Source organism: Heterodontus francisci, chromosome 6, assembly GCF_036365525.1.
Source record: "Heterodontus francisci isolate sHetFra1 chromosome 6, sHetFra1.hap1, whole genome shotgun sequence".
NCBI lineage: Eukaryota > Metazoa > Chordata > Chondrichthyes > Heterodontiformes > Heterodontidae > Heterodontus > Heterodontus francisci.
Window position 1 is genome coordinate 105,919,544 of NC_090376.1, and position 17,885 is coordinate 105,937,428.

General features: G+C 45.4%; 1 protein-coding gene across 2 annotated transcripts in view; it reads left to right on the top strand.

The window, feature by feature from the left end:
- The window catches only part of efnb2a (ephrin-B2a), a 61,663-nt gene extending 58,147 nt beyond the window's left edge, over positions 1 to 3,516 (top strand). For both annotated transcript variants that reach the window (XM_068034129.1, XM_068034130.1), the window contains one exon: positions 199 to 3,516. In XM_068034129.1, the coding sequence (XP_067890230.1) occupies positions 199 to 611 (413 nt within the window). In that variant the 3' untranslated portion in view covers positions 612 to 3,516. The remainder of the gene's footprint in view (positions 1 to 198) is intronic.
- The last annotated feature ends 14,369 nt before the right edge of the window (positions 3,517 to 17,885 follow it).

Here is a 17,885-nt window from a genome sequence, read left to right on the forward strand (position 1 = left end):
AATATCAAAATGGGTGCGCTAAAATCCCACCAATAATTATTTGGAAAAACAGAGACCAGAACTTCAATTACTTTTCAATAGATAGAAGGTTTCATTCAACAAAATGTAATCCTATGAGTGAAATTATATTCTAAGAGATGATTTTAAAAGGCTTTTATCGAGGAATAAATTATTCAAACAGTTCTTCTTTGTTTTTAGGTGGGACACACTCATTGAGTGGTGATAATAAACCTTCAACTACACCCAGGGACTCGGACCAGGGCAGGTTCCTGAGCTCTGATGTGGCCTTATTTGCAGGCATTGGATCGGGCTGCGTGATCTTCATCATCATCATCATCATGTTGGTGGTCCTGCTGCTAAAGTACAAGAGGCGACACAGAAAGCACTCCCCGCAGCACACCACCACCCTGTCCCTCAGCACACTGGCCACTCCCAAACGGGGAGGTAACAACAATGGCTCTGAACCCAGTGACATTATCATTCCATTAAGGACTGCAGACAGCGCCTTCTGCCCTCATTATGAAAAAGTCAGCGGAGACTATGGACATCCTGTGTATATAGTTCAGGAGATGCCACCACAGAGCCCAGCGAATATATACTACAAAGTCTGAGCTGACGGAAATGAGGCTAGTTTGGGATCTTGAAGAAAATTCTTGGCCTGTTGCATACCTGGGTCTTCTGCTGAAATTAGTGGTGACTTTTTTTTTGCACCAGGATTGAGTTTAAATGTGTAGGAGAATTAAATGGGAAAATGGAAGCTTTGCAGGAAATTCAGCTGAAGAGAGATGGTTAGTGTGTATGGTCTGTGTAGGAATCTGCTTACAGTAAAATAACAGGAGCAGCAAGCTGGAGAACAGTTGAGTCAGGGATTCAACTGAACTGTTCCACCTTTTACTCTTACCATTAATTTCTGGACCATATGTTACAAACATACCAGGAAGCAAGAAGCAAAGGGATGTTTGAATTATCTATCACTGTATTTATAAATAGTAACATTTTAAGCTTTGGATATTCAGCAATAGAAAATAGTCAGTCTCCACTTTCCCTGGACTGTTATCTTTTATATTAACCGGATTTCATAAATCCACCTCTTTCTTTGTTGTGTGCTTTTGATTTTTATTCCCACTTATTGTTTTCCTGTTACCAGTATTACTTGTTAACCCAAAGGCCACTTTGCCTATGAACACGATCACTAACATCAGGAACTTTCTAGAACGTACCAAGACATTAACCTGAATCAAACATCTCAGTCACCAGTGGTAGTATTCGCAAAGCAGCCAACTTTAATTAGTTGTACAGAAAGTGATAAATCATGTCCACATACATGCAGGAGTCCCTCCAGCCAGATGTAGGACACATTGGTAATGAGCAGGAGACCAGGAGTTCACCTGTGATGTTTAACTGCATTTGCAGTTTTATGCTGCTGCCTTTTTGAATCTGAAAAGGAAGTGTAGATATTTAGGAAGCACTTTGGTACTAAAAGTTCCAAGATGTAGGCTGATAGACATGGTGACAAGCACAGAGCTGTAGGGCTGCACCTTAAATGAACTAAAATAATAATTTTGAGCAAAATTGAACGAAGAGAGAAATGAAAGGACTCCATCTACATGGTGCTTTATTGAGGTATTAAAGGGAAAGGCACACATCAGTGATAAAAGGCATTAGTGGGGCTAGTAATGCTCTTTAAGAAAAGTGCAACAGTGGTACAGACACACTGAGGAAATATACTGCCTTACGGTTTGCTTTGTATCAATAGACTGTGGAGCAGTCTCCGTATTACATGGTACAGCTTCTCTTACTGTGGCTGGCATACCACTGCAGCTTCAATGACCTTAAAGGCCTTACCCTTGAAGTACTCGTGAGACAAAAAGAAATTAAATATTCTACATAAGATGGAGAAGGGAGAAGAAGGAACTAAGTGATCAAATAGCAGACCTGAGGAGCAGATTATTGTGGGCCAGTTTTTGTAGGCAGAATTGCTCTAAGTATGCACAGTGGGCAGATGAAGATTGTTTGAAAATTAGACTATCTGGATGATGATAACACAGCCATAAAATGTTTGGACACTTGCCTCTGGGAGTGGAATCTTGTTTCCATAAATAACAAATACAAAAATAGAGTCATTATAAGACTACGTAAGTAACAAAAGCTGGGAAATCAGTTCTGCTTCATATTTGCAAGAACTAAAGGGCTTTACAGCCTTGATCTATTTAGTTTACACACAGGCTTAGTTTTTAGAAAACACTTCTCTCAAATTAATATTAAACAGTAATAGCCTGGCATTGGGAATGTCTGTTCCAAAACCATCTTCACTCCTGTGGTGACTTGCAGTGTCGGCTGTGTTATTGGTTACTGTTGTGGCACTGTCTAAACTGTGATATCTTGTAGTTTAAAATTCAAAGAACGTGCAGCAGTAGCTGTGTGAAAAGACTGGGCTTAAGAATCCCAAAGGGGAACCCGCAAAATGGTTGCCCAGCCTAATCCTTGAACCTGAAAATTACATTGGCGACAAAAATGAGACACTTTGCATTTACTTGGGTCGTTGCCATGGCAATGATGTACATTACATGTGCATCTGATTTTCTGCCATTTCCATGTAAAGTGTTTTTTGTGGGCCTTGAGGACAAGAGATATATTAGCAGAGACACTTCTCAATTATACTAGATTTTGTTTGCTCTTTTATGAAACACTTTGTGGGTTATCTGTGCCTGGCTGTGTTGTTGTTTTAAACCAGACTCTGAAAACAGCAGGTGAATTTCCAAATTTGAAAAAAAGTCCAACGGGAGGATTTATGGGATTTCTGGTTTGTAAAACATGCAGTGGTTGTGTGTCTGATGTAGAGTAAGGCACTTTAAACTGATCCCTTATAGTTCGTCTTACTCATCCCTCCCCGCCAAAAGAACATCAGTAATCGCCTTGCAGACACAATCATCCCGATCACCTGGTTTTAGAATTTGCACCACACAGTAAACTGATGCTTGTTGTGAAGAAGCTGTAAATATGTGGAATATTTTAATGTATAACGATTTGGGCAGGGAGGGAGGGGACAGATAAAATAGCCTTATTCACCTTTTTAGTAACAGAAGTTCACAGCAGAGCATGACTTAATTTTCTTTAAAGTAAAATGTTTGTGTAAATAGAAGATTTTTTTAAACAAATTCTAAGGAGGATGTTTTGTATAAAATCTGAATTTTTTGCAATGTATTTTTAGCTATAGCTTGAATTCAAGGCAGTGTCATTCCCCTTTGCACTGTTTAAAAATGGAGAAAAAGAAAATTGGTAAGGTTACCAAATTGACCGCTGCATATTTGTGCCATGAATATTTATTTAATTGTTTCTTTGTCCAGTTTGTACACACAGTATTATGCTTGCTTTATAAATATTGAATGTTGCTTTCTCCTCATTTTCCCCCCTTTTTTTGTCAGCTCTTTCAATCTTTTTTTTTCTGAAGCAGGTTTAATTTTCACCTTCACTCCCCTTCAGTCCAAGGAAAAATTAAAATCACATTCCATAAGTCTGTTACAAACTGAAATTGTTTTCAAATAAAAGACTTTTTTTCCTATGGAAACTTGCCTGAGGTTCAATTTTTTCTTCCTTTCTTATACTTCCTGAAATCTAGCAAAAACAAAGGTCTTTTAAAATAGCTTGTTACGTTTTGAATAAAATGCAGGAGATTCAATTATGAAGTTGTGTTTTCTGTGCCCCAGGGTTACAGAGAGGGAAAAGACAGCCAGTGTTCCCTTCCCTGATTACTAACATGCTGAAAGTGTACTTGTGTATGTCAGGTGAGGAGAAGATTGAGCTTGGCTGTAACAACCCCTCCTCAGCCTGTTGACACACGCTGTCGAGGCTTATGCATAAACAACTACAACTTGCATTTATATAGTGACTTTAGTATCGAAAAGGTGCTTGACAGAGGCCAAATCAAAATCAAAAAAAGAATGGACACTGAGCCCAAGAAAGGAGAGGGTGACCAAAAGCTTGGTTAAAAAGATAGATTTAAGGAGGGTCTTAAATGAGGAAAGGGGGGCAGAGAGGCAGAAGGTTTTGGGAAGGAATTCCAGAGTGTGGGACCTAAAAAGAATTGGAAAACTGAGCAGAGTACCAGAAGGTAACTAATTACTGGAACATATTCCAGCATGAGTGTCAGCGCTTTAAATTCTTAGTCTTCCTGACACTGTTCCACGTCCATATAATGGGAAATATTTGTGAGCAGGCCCCAGAGTTTCCCATCCATTAAAACTAAGGGATAAAAATTACTAGAGGTGTAATGAGAAGCTTTTAATGTTGTCTGATGCAACATAAATGAGATGCATGGAGTTCAGTTCATAGAAGATCTCAAACAGGGTTATTAACAGCTAACATGTATATACAGTGCAGAGCTAACTATTTACATGACTTGCCTCTTGGTGTTGCTGTTAGCATGTGACTGGCATGTGGTCACATGACTGCATCCTGGTACTCAGCTCATTAATATACTGAGATCTTAAAGGGACATCACTCTTAAAGGCAATCACACAAGAGGCACATCCAAATTCCTCATATGATTCCCCAGCATGTGATGTTCTAAAGAAGGAAGTTCATCTGGAGAAGCAGGGTAAAAACAGATTGAGCTGGATTTTCAGTCAGGGGTCTGGAACCAGAAATGAAGGCTGCTTCCTGGTCCCGACTCCTCATGGCGTGGTATTGGCACGCACATGGGGATTTTCAAATCATCATCAAATTAAAGACTAGTCAGCGACGATAGGCGGGTTCCTGATGCTGGAGGGCCAATGAAAAGCCCTCCAGCACTCAGTGATTGGCAGCTGACGTAACCACTGCAGGGAATGGCCAGCGGCCTCAGCTGTGGCATGGCAGCTATTATTGGTCTGTTGGGTCCCTTGTTTTATCCTGTATCTCCCCCCCAACCAGCTCCTGCCCTGAGCCTATCATGCTGGCCTGGTTGTGATCCAGGTCAATGTAGGCTGCCCGCATTGCCAACTGGAAATTCCAGTCAGCGATTTAAGACCCTATAATTAATAATAATTGGCCTAAATGGCTGCCTGCCTCTTTTCGTCAGGGAGCTGATCCAACCCCGAACTGCCAGCCAACCACAATCACGCGGCGGCCAGTCAATTAAGGAAGGGGAGACAAGGAAACCGTGCAGTCAAGCATCAGAGCTGGGGAACAAGACACCAATGGCATTGTCATCTGACTCAATGGCAGGTGCTGGTGCCATATTTAAAGAACTGCCAGCCCTGCATTCACTGCTGCCTTCCTGAGTGCCCTGAAGTATCCTGTTGCTGCCTCTGCTCCCTGATAGGCAAGGAGCTGAATGCGATCCTGCCGCGACCATGGCTGAAGGAAGACACCGGGTGACTCCACGGTTTAGCGATGCCTTCCTACAGGTTCTCCTCCAGGCTTCAAGGGAAAGGTGGGAGGTTCTCTCCCCAGGGACGGGTGGAGAAAACCGCCTGAACAAGCAAGCCTGGACAAAGATAGCAGAGGACATCAGCAGCCTTGGGGTCACCACCAGGGCATGGATCCAGTGCAGGAAGTGGGCCAGTGGTCTGATCCGAGCATCTAAGGTGAGAACTCCAAACACCTTAGATGCTTTGGGTGTTGCATATGGCAGAGCAAGAGGGAGTGTTTGGTGGAAAGGGAGTGACCACCACTCACGTGCATTGGGGAAAGGCAGCAGGACACACTGCCTGAAGCATGGCTGCATCTCAGTGAGAGGCGCAAGTCAGTCATTGTATAACCCCATGCAATCCCTCCAGAGGGGCCACATGCAGGAGGCATTTGTGTTCCCCCTTCATGGAGTGCTGGATTTTCACCTTCATTGGCCTTTGACTTGTCTCCACTGGGAAACTAACTTTGTTCATCATTGTGCCTGCAGCTGAAGACAGCCCACAATTGAAAAGAGCGTGCCGAGACCAGAGATGGAGTGCCTTATCTCCATGTCTTGCCTGTTGGAGGAGGAGGCCATGGAATGGGCAGGGCAGCAAGGCAGCTGCTCCATAGCTGATGGTGAGACAGGGACACCTACCTAAGAGAGTGAGTAAACATCTCCTGGGGTACTCGGGTGTATCTGGTACTACTGAGCCATTCTGTGCATGTTATCACCACTGCATCAATGGAGCTGCACAGTAGGGGTGGCTAGAATGTTGCAATGGGCAGCCCTTAACCCTTCAATGTCTATGTTCTCTCGTGTAGATCAAAATAAATGACATGATAAAAGAGCTGGAGAGACTGGGCGACATCTGGCCACCTTTGAGGAGGAGGAGGGAGCCTGAGAGCTTGCACCATCACATCATTCCCTGGCACCCTCCACCAGCGCAGATACTGTCACATCGGTGGGTAGTCACACGCATTTCAATTTAGACACACAACCTGATGAGTACATCATAATATGGTTGACTCATAAATGCTCTCTGAAATGGCCTAGCAGGCCATTCAGTTCAAGGGCAATTAGGGATTGGCAATAAATGCTGGCCTAGTCAGCGATGCCTACATCCCAGAAAAAAACGAATTAAAAAAAAACTGATGGAGGCTGTGACTGCGGAGGCCACTGACAGTTGGAGAACTGTGGGAGGCCAGGCCAATGCTGAGCCCCAGACTGACAGGCCTTTGATGTTATCGGTAACACAGGAAATGCTGCAGCTGCAGCAAGAGGTAAGGCAACCTCTGGTAGAGATGCCAGGGGCTATGTGTTCCTAAGCGCAGATGTTGGAGGAGCCCATCCCAGCCTTGGGTGCTATACTGGCTCTGACAGGTGCACATCTGGCTTCCTCCATTGAGTGATTGATGACTCTCATGGAGAGCCAGATCCAGCAGACCAATCAGTGACTGCCGAAGAAGCACACAGACCTGCATTTCATCGCTTTGTTCATGAGCTCCATGCAGTAGTGACAAGGTGAGAGGGGGACGAGGCACCTGGAATCTCCACCAGGTTCATGTCCCTCTCAGGTCAGCAGCGAGATTCAAGTGTACCTTACAAGGGGGGAGCAGCAGCTGGCTGCCATATCTTGGGACGCCTCTCAGGGTGCTCCTGGTTTGGACAGAAGCTCCAAAGCTCCTCCACCAGTGACACCAGTGCTTCCATCATGCCCGATGACAGAGGGGATTCCTTCATCTGTGCAGGAGACCCTTAGTGTGCAGGGGCCCTCCAGCCCTCAAGCAGCCAGAGGACAGCCAATGTCATCCCAAGCCAGGGTCAACAAGGTCAGCAGCCTGTCTCTACCTCAGTTAACAGCACAGGGGGAGTATCATGTAGGAACACCCAGAAAAGATTTAAGAAGACCACCTAGAAGCACTTATCTCCATCCTATTGTTGATGCCCTTTGGGACTTCATTTAATTCTGTCCTTCCAAGGGAATGGAAGTGAGGGACCAAGCTCCAAGCAGTCAATGTCACTGTGCGATGTACATCTGGGTGCTGCAGTACAGAAGGTAGGAAGCAACAACAGGGCGGCTTGAAGGTAAGGCTTTATTGTTGTGGTTCCAGAAGGTGGTAAGGGTCAAAGGATACATGAATGTATAAGGGCATCTTGTGCCTCCTTTGAGCGTATCTCATTGTGCCTTTCCTGCTGTCCTTGGGCTGTAAATCTGACACTCCCTGGGTAGCATCCTCCTCCGCATCCTCATCATCAGAGGAGGCAGTGCATGCCCCAATATCCTCACTGGACAACGCCTCCACCCTCTTTAGCACCAGATTGTGCAGTGCAAAGCATACCACCACAAAACGCAAAACCCTTGCTGGGGCATACTACATTGACTCCCAGATCAATCTCGGCACTTGAATCTTATCTTGAGTAGACCAATGGCCTGCTCGATAGTTGCTCGGGTTGACCATGACAGGTATTGTACCTCTCCTCTGCCTCTTTGCGTGGGTTCCTCACGGGCATCAGTAGCCATGTCCTCAGTGGGTAGCCCTTGTCTCCAAGGATCCATCCATGAGGGAAAAGTTCTGGCACCTGGTATTGCTGAAGTATGTAGGCTTTGTGTCTGCTTCCTAGGAAGTGTGCAAATACTTGTAGGATCTGTTTTCAGTGGTCACAGACCGGTGCACATTCAGCAAGTGGAAGTCCTTCCTGTTGATGAAGGCTGCAGGTTGGTCCGTAGGAGCCTTGATGAACATATATGTGCAGTCATTGAAACCTTGCATCTGGGGGAATCCAGTGATGGCCCCGAATCCTATAGCCCTCTCAGTTTGACAGTTTGGATCAGTGCAGAAGCATACATTGTCACCAGCCCTCCTGAACAGGGCACAGGCGACCTCCTTGAGCATAGATGTATCGCAGACTGCGAGATTCAACACATATCTCCAGTTGATCCCTGGAATGATCTGGTGGCGTACTCTTGCTCCTATGTTCCTAAGTTCAGCACCACGGTGACCTTCTGCAACACTGACATTAGGTGCCCACCAAGTCCCATGGGGCTCAGCTCATCCTGCATCATGACATACAGATCAATGACAGCCTCCCTGGAGAGGCGGAGGCTTTGGAGACACTGTCGCTTGGACATCTGCAGGTAGTTGATCCTTGGTCGATAGACCCCTTCTGGAGGGTAGATTCTTCTGCGTGAAGGAGGCTGTTAGTGTATCCCTCTGTGTGCTTTTCTGGCATACCGCTTTGGAGGCTGGCCCTCCTGTGGACCCCCAAGTTGCTGGTGTGCCCCTGCTGGTGCCTGTGCCTCCCTCCCTCTAATGCTGCTCCTCCCCCTCAATGGGGGCCTTGAAACCAGGGTGAATGAGGCCCATGATAGATTGCCTCTCCCTGAGTGCAAGGCCTTCACAGCAAATGCCCGCCCCTTTCCCTCACTTGTCATTTCTGATGATGTGGCACTGCACCGATGGCACCCTGGTATGTCTCCCTGGCAGAGCTGGTACCTTGTCCCCCACTCTTGACAGTGATTCCCGATGTGCTCCCTTTTTCACCTTCCCTACTAAGTGATGCTGCCTTACACAGTGGCTTCGCAGCGAAGCCAGCACTAAACTGCTGCCTCCTTGTTGCCTCCTTTAATCAAGCAAGGCTCTGAAGCCCCGTGATTCCCAGGTGCCATTAGTTAAATTGGACCCAGTGAATAGAATTGCTGTCTTCTCAGCTCTTAAATATCTTAATTGCCGTCCGCCCTTCATGTCAGCCGCCATTGCAGAATGCAGAAGGGCATCAAGATGTTGGACTTCCAGTTCAACGTGTTCTAAGTCATAGAGACTTAGGAGCTAAGTCATAGAGAGATACAGCACTGAAACAGGCATCCCGCCTCATCCTATTCTCAGGCAAGATCTAAACACAGAGCCTTTCAACAGGATTTACTGGATAGCAATCTGAAACAGGAATGCTGCCTGATTATGCCCTCTGTAAACCAGGCATACTGAGGCCAATTGTACCACCCTTATAGATGCCAAGCTGAGATCAGCTAACTGAGAACAAACCTTTGATTCCTCCTAATCTGCATAGGCACTGACTGGATAAACACATATAATAATAATATAATATTAATATAATAAATGAATCAATCTTGGAACAATTCTACAGCACAGCCAAAAGTAAGCCAAGCTAGGAATTTCCCACATTCTTCAAAGCATTCTGAAAACATTCTGAAAACATGCTCCACTTCAAATGCATTCTTTCATAAATAAGGTTCCTAGGCACTTAAATTGCTACCATAGCAATCTGAAAGGAAATCTCCAGGATAATTTTGCAGTGTCATTCTCACTGCAACAACTGCTATATTTGTGCAAAATATATGAATAGGAACACAGTGCTCCTCACCTGATGTCGACAGTTCATTAAATGTTGAGTTTGATCAGCGGACGGAATGTCCGGGCTGGGTGGGGAGGTGGGGTGGGTGGTGAAGGGGGTGGTGCAGTGCAATATGGGACAATGGATGGTTTAACCATTATGTCATATTCAACTTGAGGTCAATGGTCAAAAGAAAACATATAGACAGATTGTTATTAATGAGGAGTATTCTATGCTAACAAATAAGTGCATCATATAATTGTCTTTTTGAGTATTGAAAACACATTCAAGTCTTTATTCAGGGTCAATGACTCATTTCTGCAGGTTAAGAATATTATACATGATGTTTTATTTTTCCAGCTTCTTTAAACGCCTTTTCGTTCTGTAACATTTAATACACTTCACATCATCATCATTACAACATACACTGTCCCTGTTTTAAAGGGCATCATTGCCCTGCAAGCTTATAAGAATATTTGACACCCTATTTACAGATATGCTGCAGGACTGACAGTAGCTATGAAACTGCACTCCGGTGTAATTACTGTCAAGAATGTGTGTGGAACAGGAAGGAGATAAGGTCAGTAAAAGTTAGCTTTTACATTTTACTTATGAACAGTGCAATGACATCACCAAAACATTTTCATTGCAAATATGGCCTTGTGCTGCTTTGAAAGTCGTCATGGCAACAGCAGTGACACTTGGCTTCTCCAGAAATGAACCACTCCAAATCTCTAGGTTTCAGGAATCCACACTAAAACGTCAGAGTCGATGGTCTGGACAATTTTTTTTCTCCCAGAACACAAAATATATAAAAAAAGAAGTCATCTCCCAAAAAGAGCAATGTGGTAATGACAAGATAATCGTTTTTTGTGATATTGATTGAGGGATAAATATTGGCCAAGACACTGGAGATAACTCTCCTGCTGTTCTTCAAAATAATGTCATGGGATCCTTTATGTCCACCTACATGAGCATATAGGACCTTGGTATAGTGTCTCATCTGAAAGATATAACCTCTGACAGTAATTTCTGTACCCAAGCCTCTGGAGTGGCATTTGAACCAATAACCTTCTACTCAGAGGCTAATGTGCTTCCAACTGAGCCATAGTTGACTGTAAGATAAAAAAATAACACTCAAATATACAAAAATGAAGGTAAAGACCAGCTGATCTATTGAGTCCATCCTATACTGTTCCAGTGCAATTTCTACACACTACCACTCTCCTTCCACTCGCCTCCACCACTGCCCCCACCAGCTGTGTCACATCATATGGACGGGGCAAAGACAAATGTCTGAATTTTACTGGGACGGCAGAAGACCCGCTGTCAGGGCCAAAAGTGGGAAGTGACCCGAAGAGCTGCTGGCCCGCCCCCAAGAGCTGCCGGCCCAATCAGAAAGCCGGCAGTTCAGCTGCCTCAACAACGCCAATGCTAGCTGTGGCCATTGCTGAGGTTGCAGCTACAGGGGTCTGGCAGCCAGGCTCTGGCAATCGGTGGGGCCTGCTGAGGGCAGACAGCATGATTGGCACGGGGGCAGCTATTGCTGTCGGGGGCCCCTGCATGGAATGCCCAAAAAGGAGGGCCACCTGCTCGGAACCTGCTGGGAGGCCACCAGGTTTCACTGGGCAATCTCTCCACATGGCGATGGGGCACCCAACATGGGCAAAATGTCCGTAGAGACTGGAAGTAGCCATTATTTGGCCATTTAAGTGGCTCAATTAGTCTCCCGGCAGGTCTCTGAGCTGCCAACATGGCATAATGGCATGGCGGTGGAAAGACATCAGGAAACACCCCTCCCCCCACCCCAATGCCTTCCTATGCCATTTTGCGAGCCTTCCTATCTCCCAGCCCATCCCAATGGGTCTGCAAAATTTGGGTCAGTAGCACCTATATTTTCGGCGCTATGGGTATTATTTTGAGTTCAAATTGTTGTTCCTGGTGCATGTGCAGATTTCTGGTGTTGGCCGTACTGGATGCCATTTTAGTAAGGGCTTTAGCGTGGGAATAGGAAGCGCTCGTCAAAAGTATGCAGAGCGGGCAGAATGTGATGCCAGTCAGCATGTAATGCTGATTTGACACCAGCAGTGCCATTGTTGACCATAACACTCCAGCTAACACCTTCTCTTAACTTCATACAGCTGAGCATGTGTTCAGCAGCAGGAAGGACCCCCCCACCAACCCCACCTTAGCAATTAAAGAGATCATCAACCACTTTCAACTTAGTTAGATTGCTCTTGACTATTGCTGAGTTTATAGAATTGTTTGGTTGTTTGTACTGCAACTTAAAAGTTGCTGAAATCTACAGGGAATGGTGTGGCACATGCTGACAGCCTTGATTCTGACTTCAAGAGTTCTGCTCAGACTACTTATACCCAAACATGGATGCAATCGTTTGTATCCCATTGTCCTGCAACATGAGATGGAAAATGAGCAAAGGTGACCCAGGGGACAAGCTCCTCAAAGAGGGAGAAGCAGAAGGGCTCTCAGCAGGAGGCCAGATCCACCCAGGGTCTTCAGGGAGCAATTCGTCTACCTCAGCCTTAGTGAAGGTAAGTATATCAGATGTCTCCTCTTCACTAAGGAGTTGCTCACTGAAATCTGCCAACTGCTACTGCCAGAAATGCAACCACAGAGCAGGATGAGGAATGCATTGCCAGTGGCTGTGAGGGTGACCCTGGCCATGAACGCTTATGTGTCGAGCTCCTTCCAGGCTACAACAAGCGATATTTGCAACATCTTCCAGTTCGCTGTCTGCTGTTCCATAAAGGAGGTTACTGAGGCTCTATAGTCAAACAGAGGAGTGAATACATTTCATTCTCCTTGCCAGACAGAAGCAGGCGAAGCAAGAACGCGGATTCACCAGGATTGGAGGCTTCCTCATGGGTCAGGGTGCCAGTGACTGCAGGCACGTTGCTTTGTGGGCGCTACATGAAAATTCTGAAATGTACCGCAACCTCCAACTTCCTCAATGTCCAGTTGGTTTGTGACCACACTCACCGCATCATGCTCAGTAATCAAACAACAGTGATGATGCCTTTTTCTACCACAGTCCACAAAACCATCTACATTTGAACCACCACAACCAGCCAGAGGGTGGCTACTGGGCGACAAGGGCTATCTGCTGACCACCTGTCTCATGACTCCACTGCACAACCCATGCACCCGTGGGCAGCAGGCATATAACAATAACCATGCTGCCACACAAAATGTAATTGAGCAGACTATTGGCGTCTTCAAACAACGATTCCACTGCCTGGACTACTCTACGGAGCCTTGCAGTACTCTGCCCATTCAAGTGGATGGAAACGTTTCATGGCCTTATTCAAAAAAAAACAAGGGGTTATCTTTGTATCCTGGCTGATGTATCCCTCAACTAACACCAGTAAAAACAGATTAACTGGTGATTTATTTTATTGCTATTTGTGGGACCTGTGCAAATTGATTATTGTAATTGCCTACATTACAATAGTGACTACATTTCCAAAGTACTTTGTCGGTTATAAAGCATTGTGGGATGTCCTGAGGTTGTGAAAGGTGCTATATAAGTGCAAGTTCTTTCTTTTATCTTTCTATTAAAGTGATAGACTCTGTGAGTTAAATTTAGCAGAAAAACAGAGAGCTCAGACATTTAAGGATGAGACAATATTACAAATACTGCAACTGGTTACTCATCTATTATATATTAAGAAAGTAATTTGATCAACGATGAGCTTTAAAGATGTTTACTTTGTATAACGCACATCACTACAGTTTAATGAAACTGTTAAATTAATCTTCTGGCTAATAGGAAAGAATGCTTCAAACTCAATGTACTGAACATTGGGAACAGAAAGTAATAAGCAAGTATTACATCGGGACAATAAATCTCTGGAAGGCTGTTACATTTATAAGCTGCGAGATTTAAATACTTTTAGCTGTTTGTTACAGGTGCTCCACATAAAGCAGCTGTAATTGTTAGTACTGCAGCTTTACTGTTAACAAGTAGATAATACATAATAATACAAAGGCCATTTTGAAACAGCAATTACAGGCAGATGAGTGCTTCTGATACCATGGCAAGGAGATAATTCTGACTGTGGTTTAAAAAGGCCTGCAACTGCTCCAGTGAAAAAAGCACCATTATTATAAACCTTTCTTCATCACTATAACATCTCTTCCTGGTATCATTCTAGTGACTCCTAAAACTCAGGATTTCACAGCTCTTTTTAATGCTAATTCTACCCTACAGTCCCACTTTAAAAATCTCAGTATAAGCACCCCAAGGTCTCGCTGTTCCTCCACTCTTTTAAGAATTTGACTATTTACAGTAAATTTACTTTCATTGTTCTAACACCTAAATGAACTATTTCATATTATTGAGGGAACACACCTGCTCCTCCTGGCCCACAAGGAAACCATCATATTTTCCTTAAAACATTCACCTTTCTGGACCTCTTGTTGCCCAGAATCCATCTGCTGCTAACTCTGTCCTGCAGGTCCACCACTCAGCAAGAGCCATATGACTAATCATCAAAATCACGCCATAGGATCCTGACATTTGAATATATGTGAGCTCCTCACCTGCCTGTTGGAAATGGATCATATGCACCCTGAAACCCAGGAGATAAATTAACAGTGGAACAAACAGAGAGGCAAGTATGCTGCCCCTACTTTATACCCCTGCCTGCCCACATTGCCAATTCTCAAAGGTTGTGGATTCGAGTCCCACTCCAGAGACTTGAGCACATAATCTAGGGGGTATTGCAATGTCGTGTCGTCTTTTGAGTGAGGTGTTAGAAAAATGAAAAAAAGGAAAGACTTGCCACGAAAGTATTTCTGAAGTGCAGTCACTGTTGTAATGTAGGAAATATGACAGCCAATTTGCACACGGCAAGCTCCTACAGCTCCTATAAACAGTATGATAACGACCAGATAATCTCTTTTTGTGATGTAGATTGAGCAATAAATATTAGCCAGGATACCAGGGATAACTCCCCTGCTCTTCTTCGAAATAGTGTCATGGGATCTTGTACACCCATGTGCGAGGGAAGACTGGACCTGGGATTAATGTCTCATTGAAACCCAGCTGGATATACAAAAATTACATGATGCTATTATCCCTCAATCAACATCAATACAACAGAGGGCTGAATTTTACAGACCCCCCAATGTTGGGGGTCATGGTGGGGGGGTGCTGGAAAATGCCTCTGGCAGAGGCCCACTATGATATTTTATATATTTAGAGATACAGCACTGAAACAGGCCCTTTGGCCCACTGAGCCTGTGCTGACCATCAACCACCCACTATACTAATCCTACATTAATCCCATATTCCTACCCCATCCCCACCTTCCCTCAATTCCCCTACCTATACTAGGGGCAATTTATAATGGCCAATTTACCTATCAACCTGCAAGTCTTTAGCTGTGGGAGGAAACCAGAGCACCCGACGCAAACCCACGCGGTCACAGGGAGAACTTGCAAACTCCGCACAGGCAGTACCCAGAATTGAACCTGGGTCGCTGGAGCTGTGAGGCTGCGGTGCTAACCACTGCGCCACTGTGCCGCCCCAATATTGCTGGCGTTGGCGATGTCACGTAGCGGCTTCCCCGCCACTCGGCGACCGGAGCCGAATTTAAATATTTCATTTTTAAAAATTTCATTCATGGGATGTGGGCGACGCTGGCCAGGCCAGCATTTATTGGCCGTCCCTAATTGCCCTTGAGAAGGTGGTGGTGAGCTGCCTTCTTGAACCGCTGCAGTCCATTTGGGGTAGGTATACCCACAGTGCTGTTAGGAAGGGAGTTCCAGGATTTTGACCCAGCGACAGAGAAGGAACGGCAATATAGTTCCAAGTCAGGATGATGTGTGACTTGGAGGGGAACTTGCAGGTGGTGGTGCTCCCATGTATTTGCTGCCCTTGTCCTTCTAGTTGTTAGAGGTCGCGGGTTTGGAAGGTGCTGTCTGCAGTGCATCTTGTAGATGGTACACACTGCTGCCACCGTGCGTCGGTGGTGGAGGGTGTGAATATTTGTGGATGGGGTGCCAATCAAGCGGGCTGCTTTGTCCTGGATGGTGTCGAGCTTCTTGAGTGTTGTTGGAGCTGCACCCATCCAGGCAAGTGGAGAGTATTCCATCACACTCTTGACTTGTGCCTTGTAGATGGTGGACAGGCTTTGGGGAGTCAGGAGGTGAGTTACTCGCCTCAGGATTCCTAACCTCTGACCTGCTCTTGTAGCCACGGTATTTACATGGCTACTCCAGTTCAGTTTCTGGTCAATGGTAGCCCCTAGGATGTTGATAGTGGGGGATTTAGCGATGGTAATGCTGTTTAATGTCAAGGGGAGATGGTTAGATTCTCTCGTGTTGGAGATGGTCATTGCCTGGCACTTGTGTGGCGCGAATGTTACTTGCCACTTATCAGCCCAAGCCTGCATATTGTCCAGGTCTTGCTGCATTTCTACACAGACTGCTTCAGTATTTGAGGAGTCACGAATGGTGCTGAACATTGTGCAATCATGGGCATCCACTCGGCCTGTTCATCATTTTCTAATCAAAATGGTTGGAAAATCACAGAAGAATATGCACCTCAGTCAAGTACTGTACTACAAATAGACTGTTTCACAAGCCTGTGTATAAAAGCTGGTGACTGCTGCAAGAGTGGCTCATGAGCAAAACTGTTCCTTTTATCTCATCTACAGGTTGTACATTGTGGCAGTTCCCCAGGCCAGGTATGACACTTAACGAAAAATAAAATTTTATCCCAATCTGATTTTTGTGTATATTTTGACCTTCTGACCTTATGATTGAAGGAAGGTCATTGATGAAGCAGCTGAAGATGGTTGGACCCAGGACACTACCCTGAGGAACTCCTGCAGTGATGTCCTGGAGCTCAGATGATTGACCTCCAACAACCACAACCATTTTCCTTTACGCTAGGTATGACTCCAACCAACGGAGGGTTTTCCCCCTGATTCCCATTGACCTCAGTTTTGCTAAGGCTCCTTGATGCCATACTCGGTCAAATGCTGCCTTGATGTCAAGGGCAGTCACTCTCACCTCACCTCTTGAGTTCAGCTCTTTTGTCCATGTTTGAACCAAGGCTGTAATGAGGTCATGAGCTGAGTGGTCCTAGCAGAACCCTAACTGAGCGTCACTGAGCAGGTTATTGCTAAGCAAGTGCCGCTTGGTGGCACTGTTGATGACACCTTCCATCACTTTACTGATGATTGAGAGTAGGCTGATGGGGCGGTAATTGGCCGGGTTGGACTTGTCCTGCTTTTTGTGTACAGGACATACCTGGGCAATTTTCCACATTGCAGGGTAGATGCCAGTGTTGTAGCTGTACTGGAACAGCTTGGCTCGGGGCGCGGCAAGTTCTGGAGCACAGGGTCTTCAGTACTATTGCCGGAATGTTGTCAGGACCCATAGCCTTTGCAGTATCCATTGCCTTCAGTCGTTTCTTGATATCACGTGGAGTGAATGGAATTGGCTGAAGTCTGGCATCTGTGATGCTGGGGAGTTCATGAGGAGGCCGAGATGGATCATCAAGTCGGCACTTCTGGCTTAAGATTGTTGCAAATGCTTCAGCTTTATCTTTCGCATTGATGTGCTGGGCTCCCCCATCATTGAGGATGGGGATATTTGTGGAGCCACCTCCTCCAGTTAGTTGTTTAATTGTCCACCACCATCCATGGCTGGATGTGGCAGGACTGCAGATAAAGTAAATGTAAATTAACGAATAAATGACCTACCTGCTCCTACCGTCTGTTCCGGAGTGATATTGGTGCCAGTGGGCTGCACTCCCAGCCGTTCGGGTCCCCATCCGGGGATCCAAGGCAGAACGCTGGTGGGGAGGGGGGAGCAACTGAGTTTTTCAGTGTGGGGTGGGGGTGGGAGGTGTCAGCGTTATTTCATTGGTGTAGGGGATGGTGGGAAGGGGTAAAGATTAAAGTTTAAGAACTTTTGGCAGGTAAGTCAAGTGCACAAGGTGGGTATTTTGGGTGAGAGAGGGCAAGGAATTAAATCTATTGCTGTTGGGGGAGGTGGGAGAGGGGCCAGATCAATTAATTTAATTTTGTAACATCCATTCTTCATTAAAAATGTAAATGTAATGATATGGCTCGAAGCCCTTTAAAAATGACATTAGCACCTGCACAAAGGCAGCTGACGCCATTGC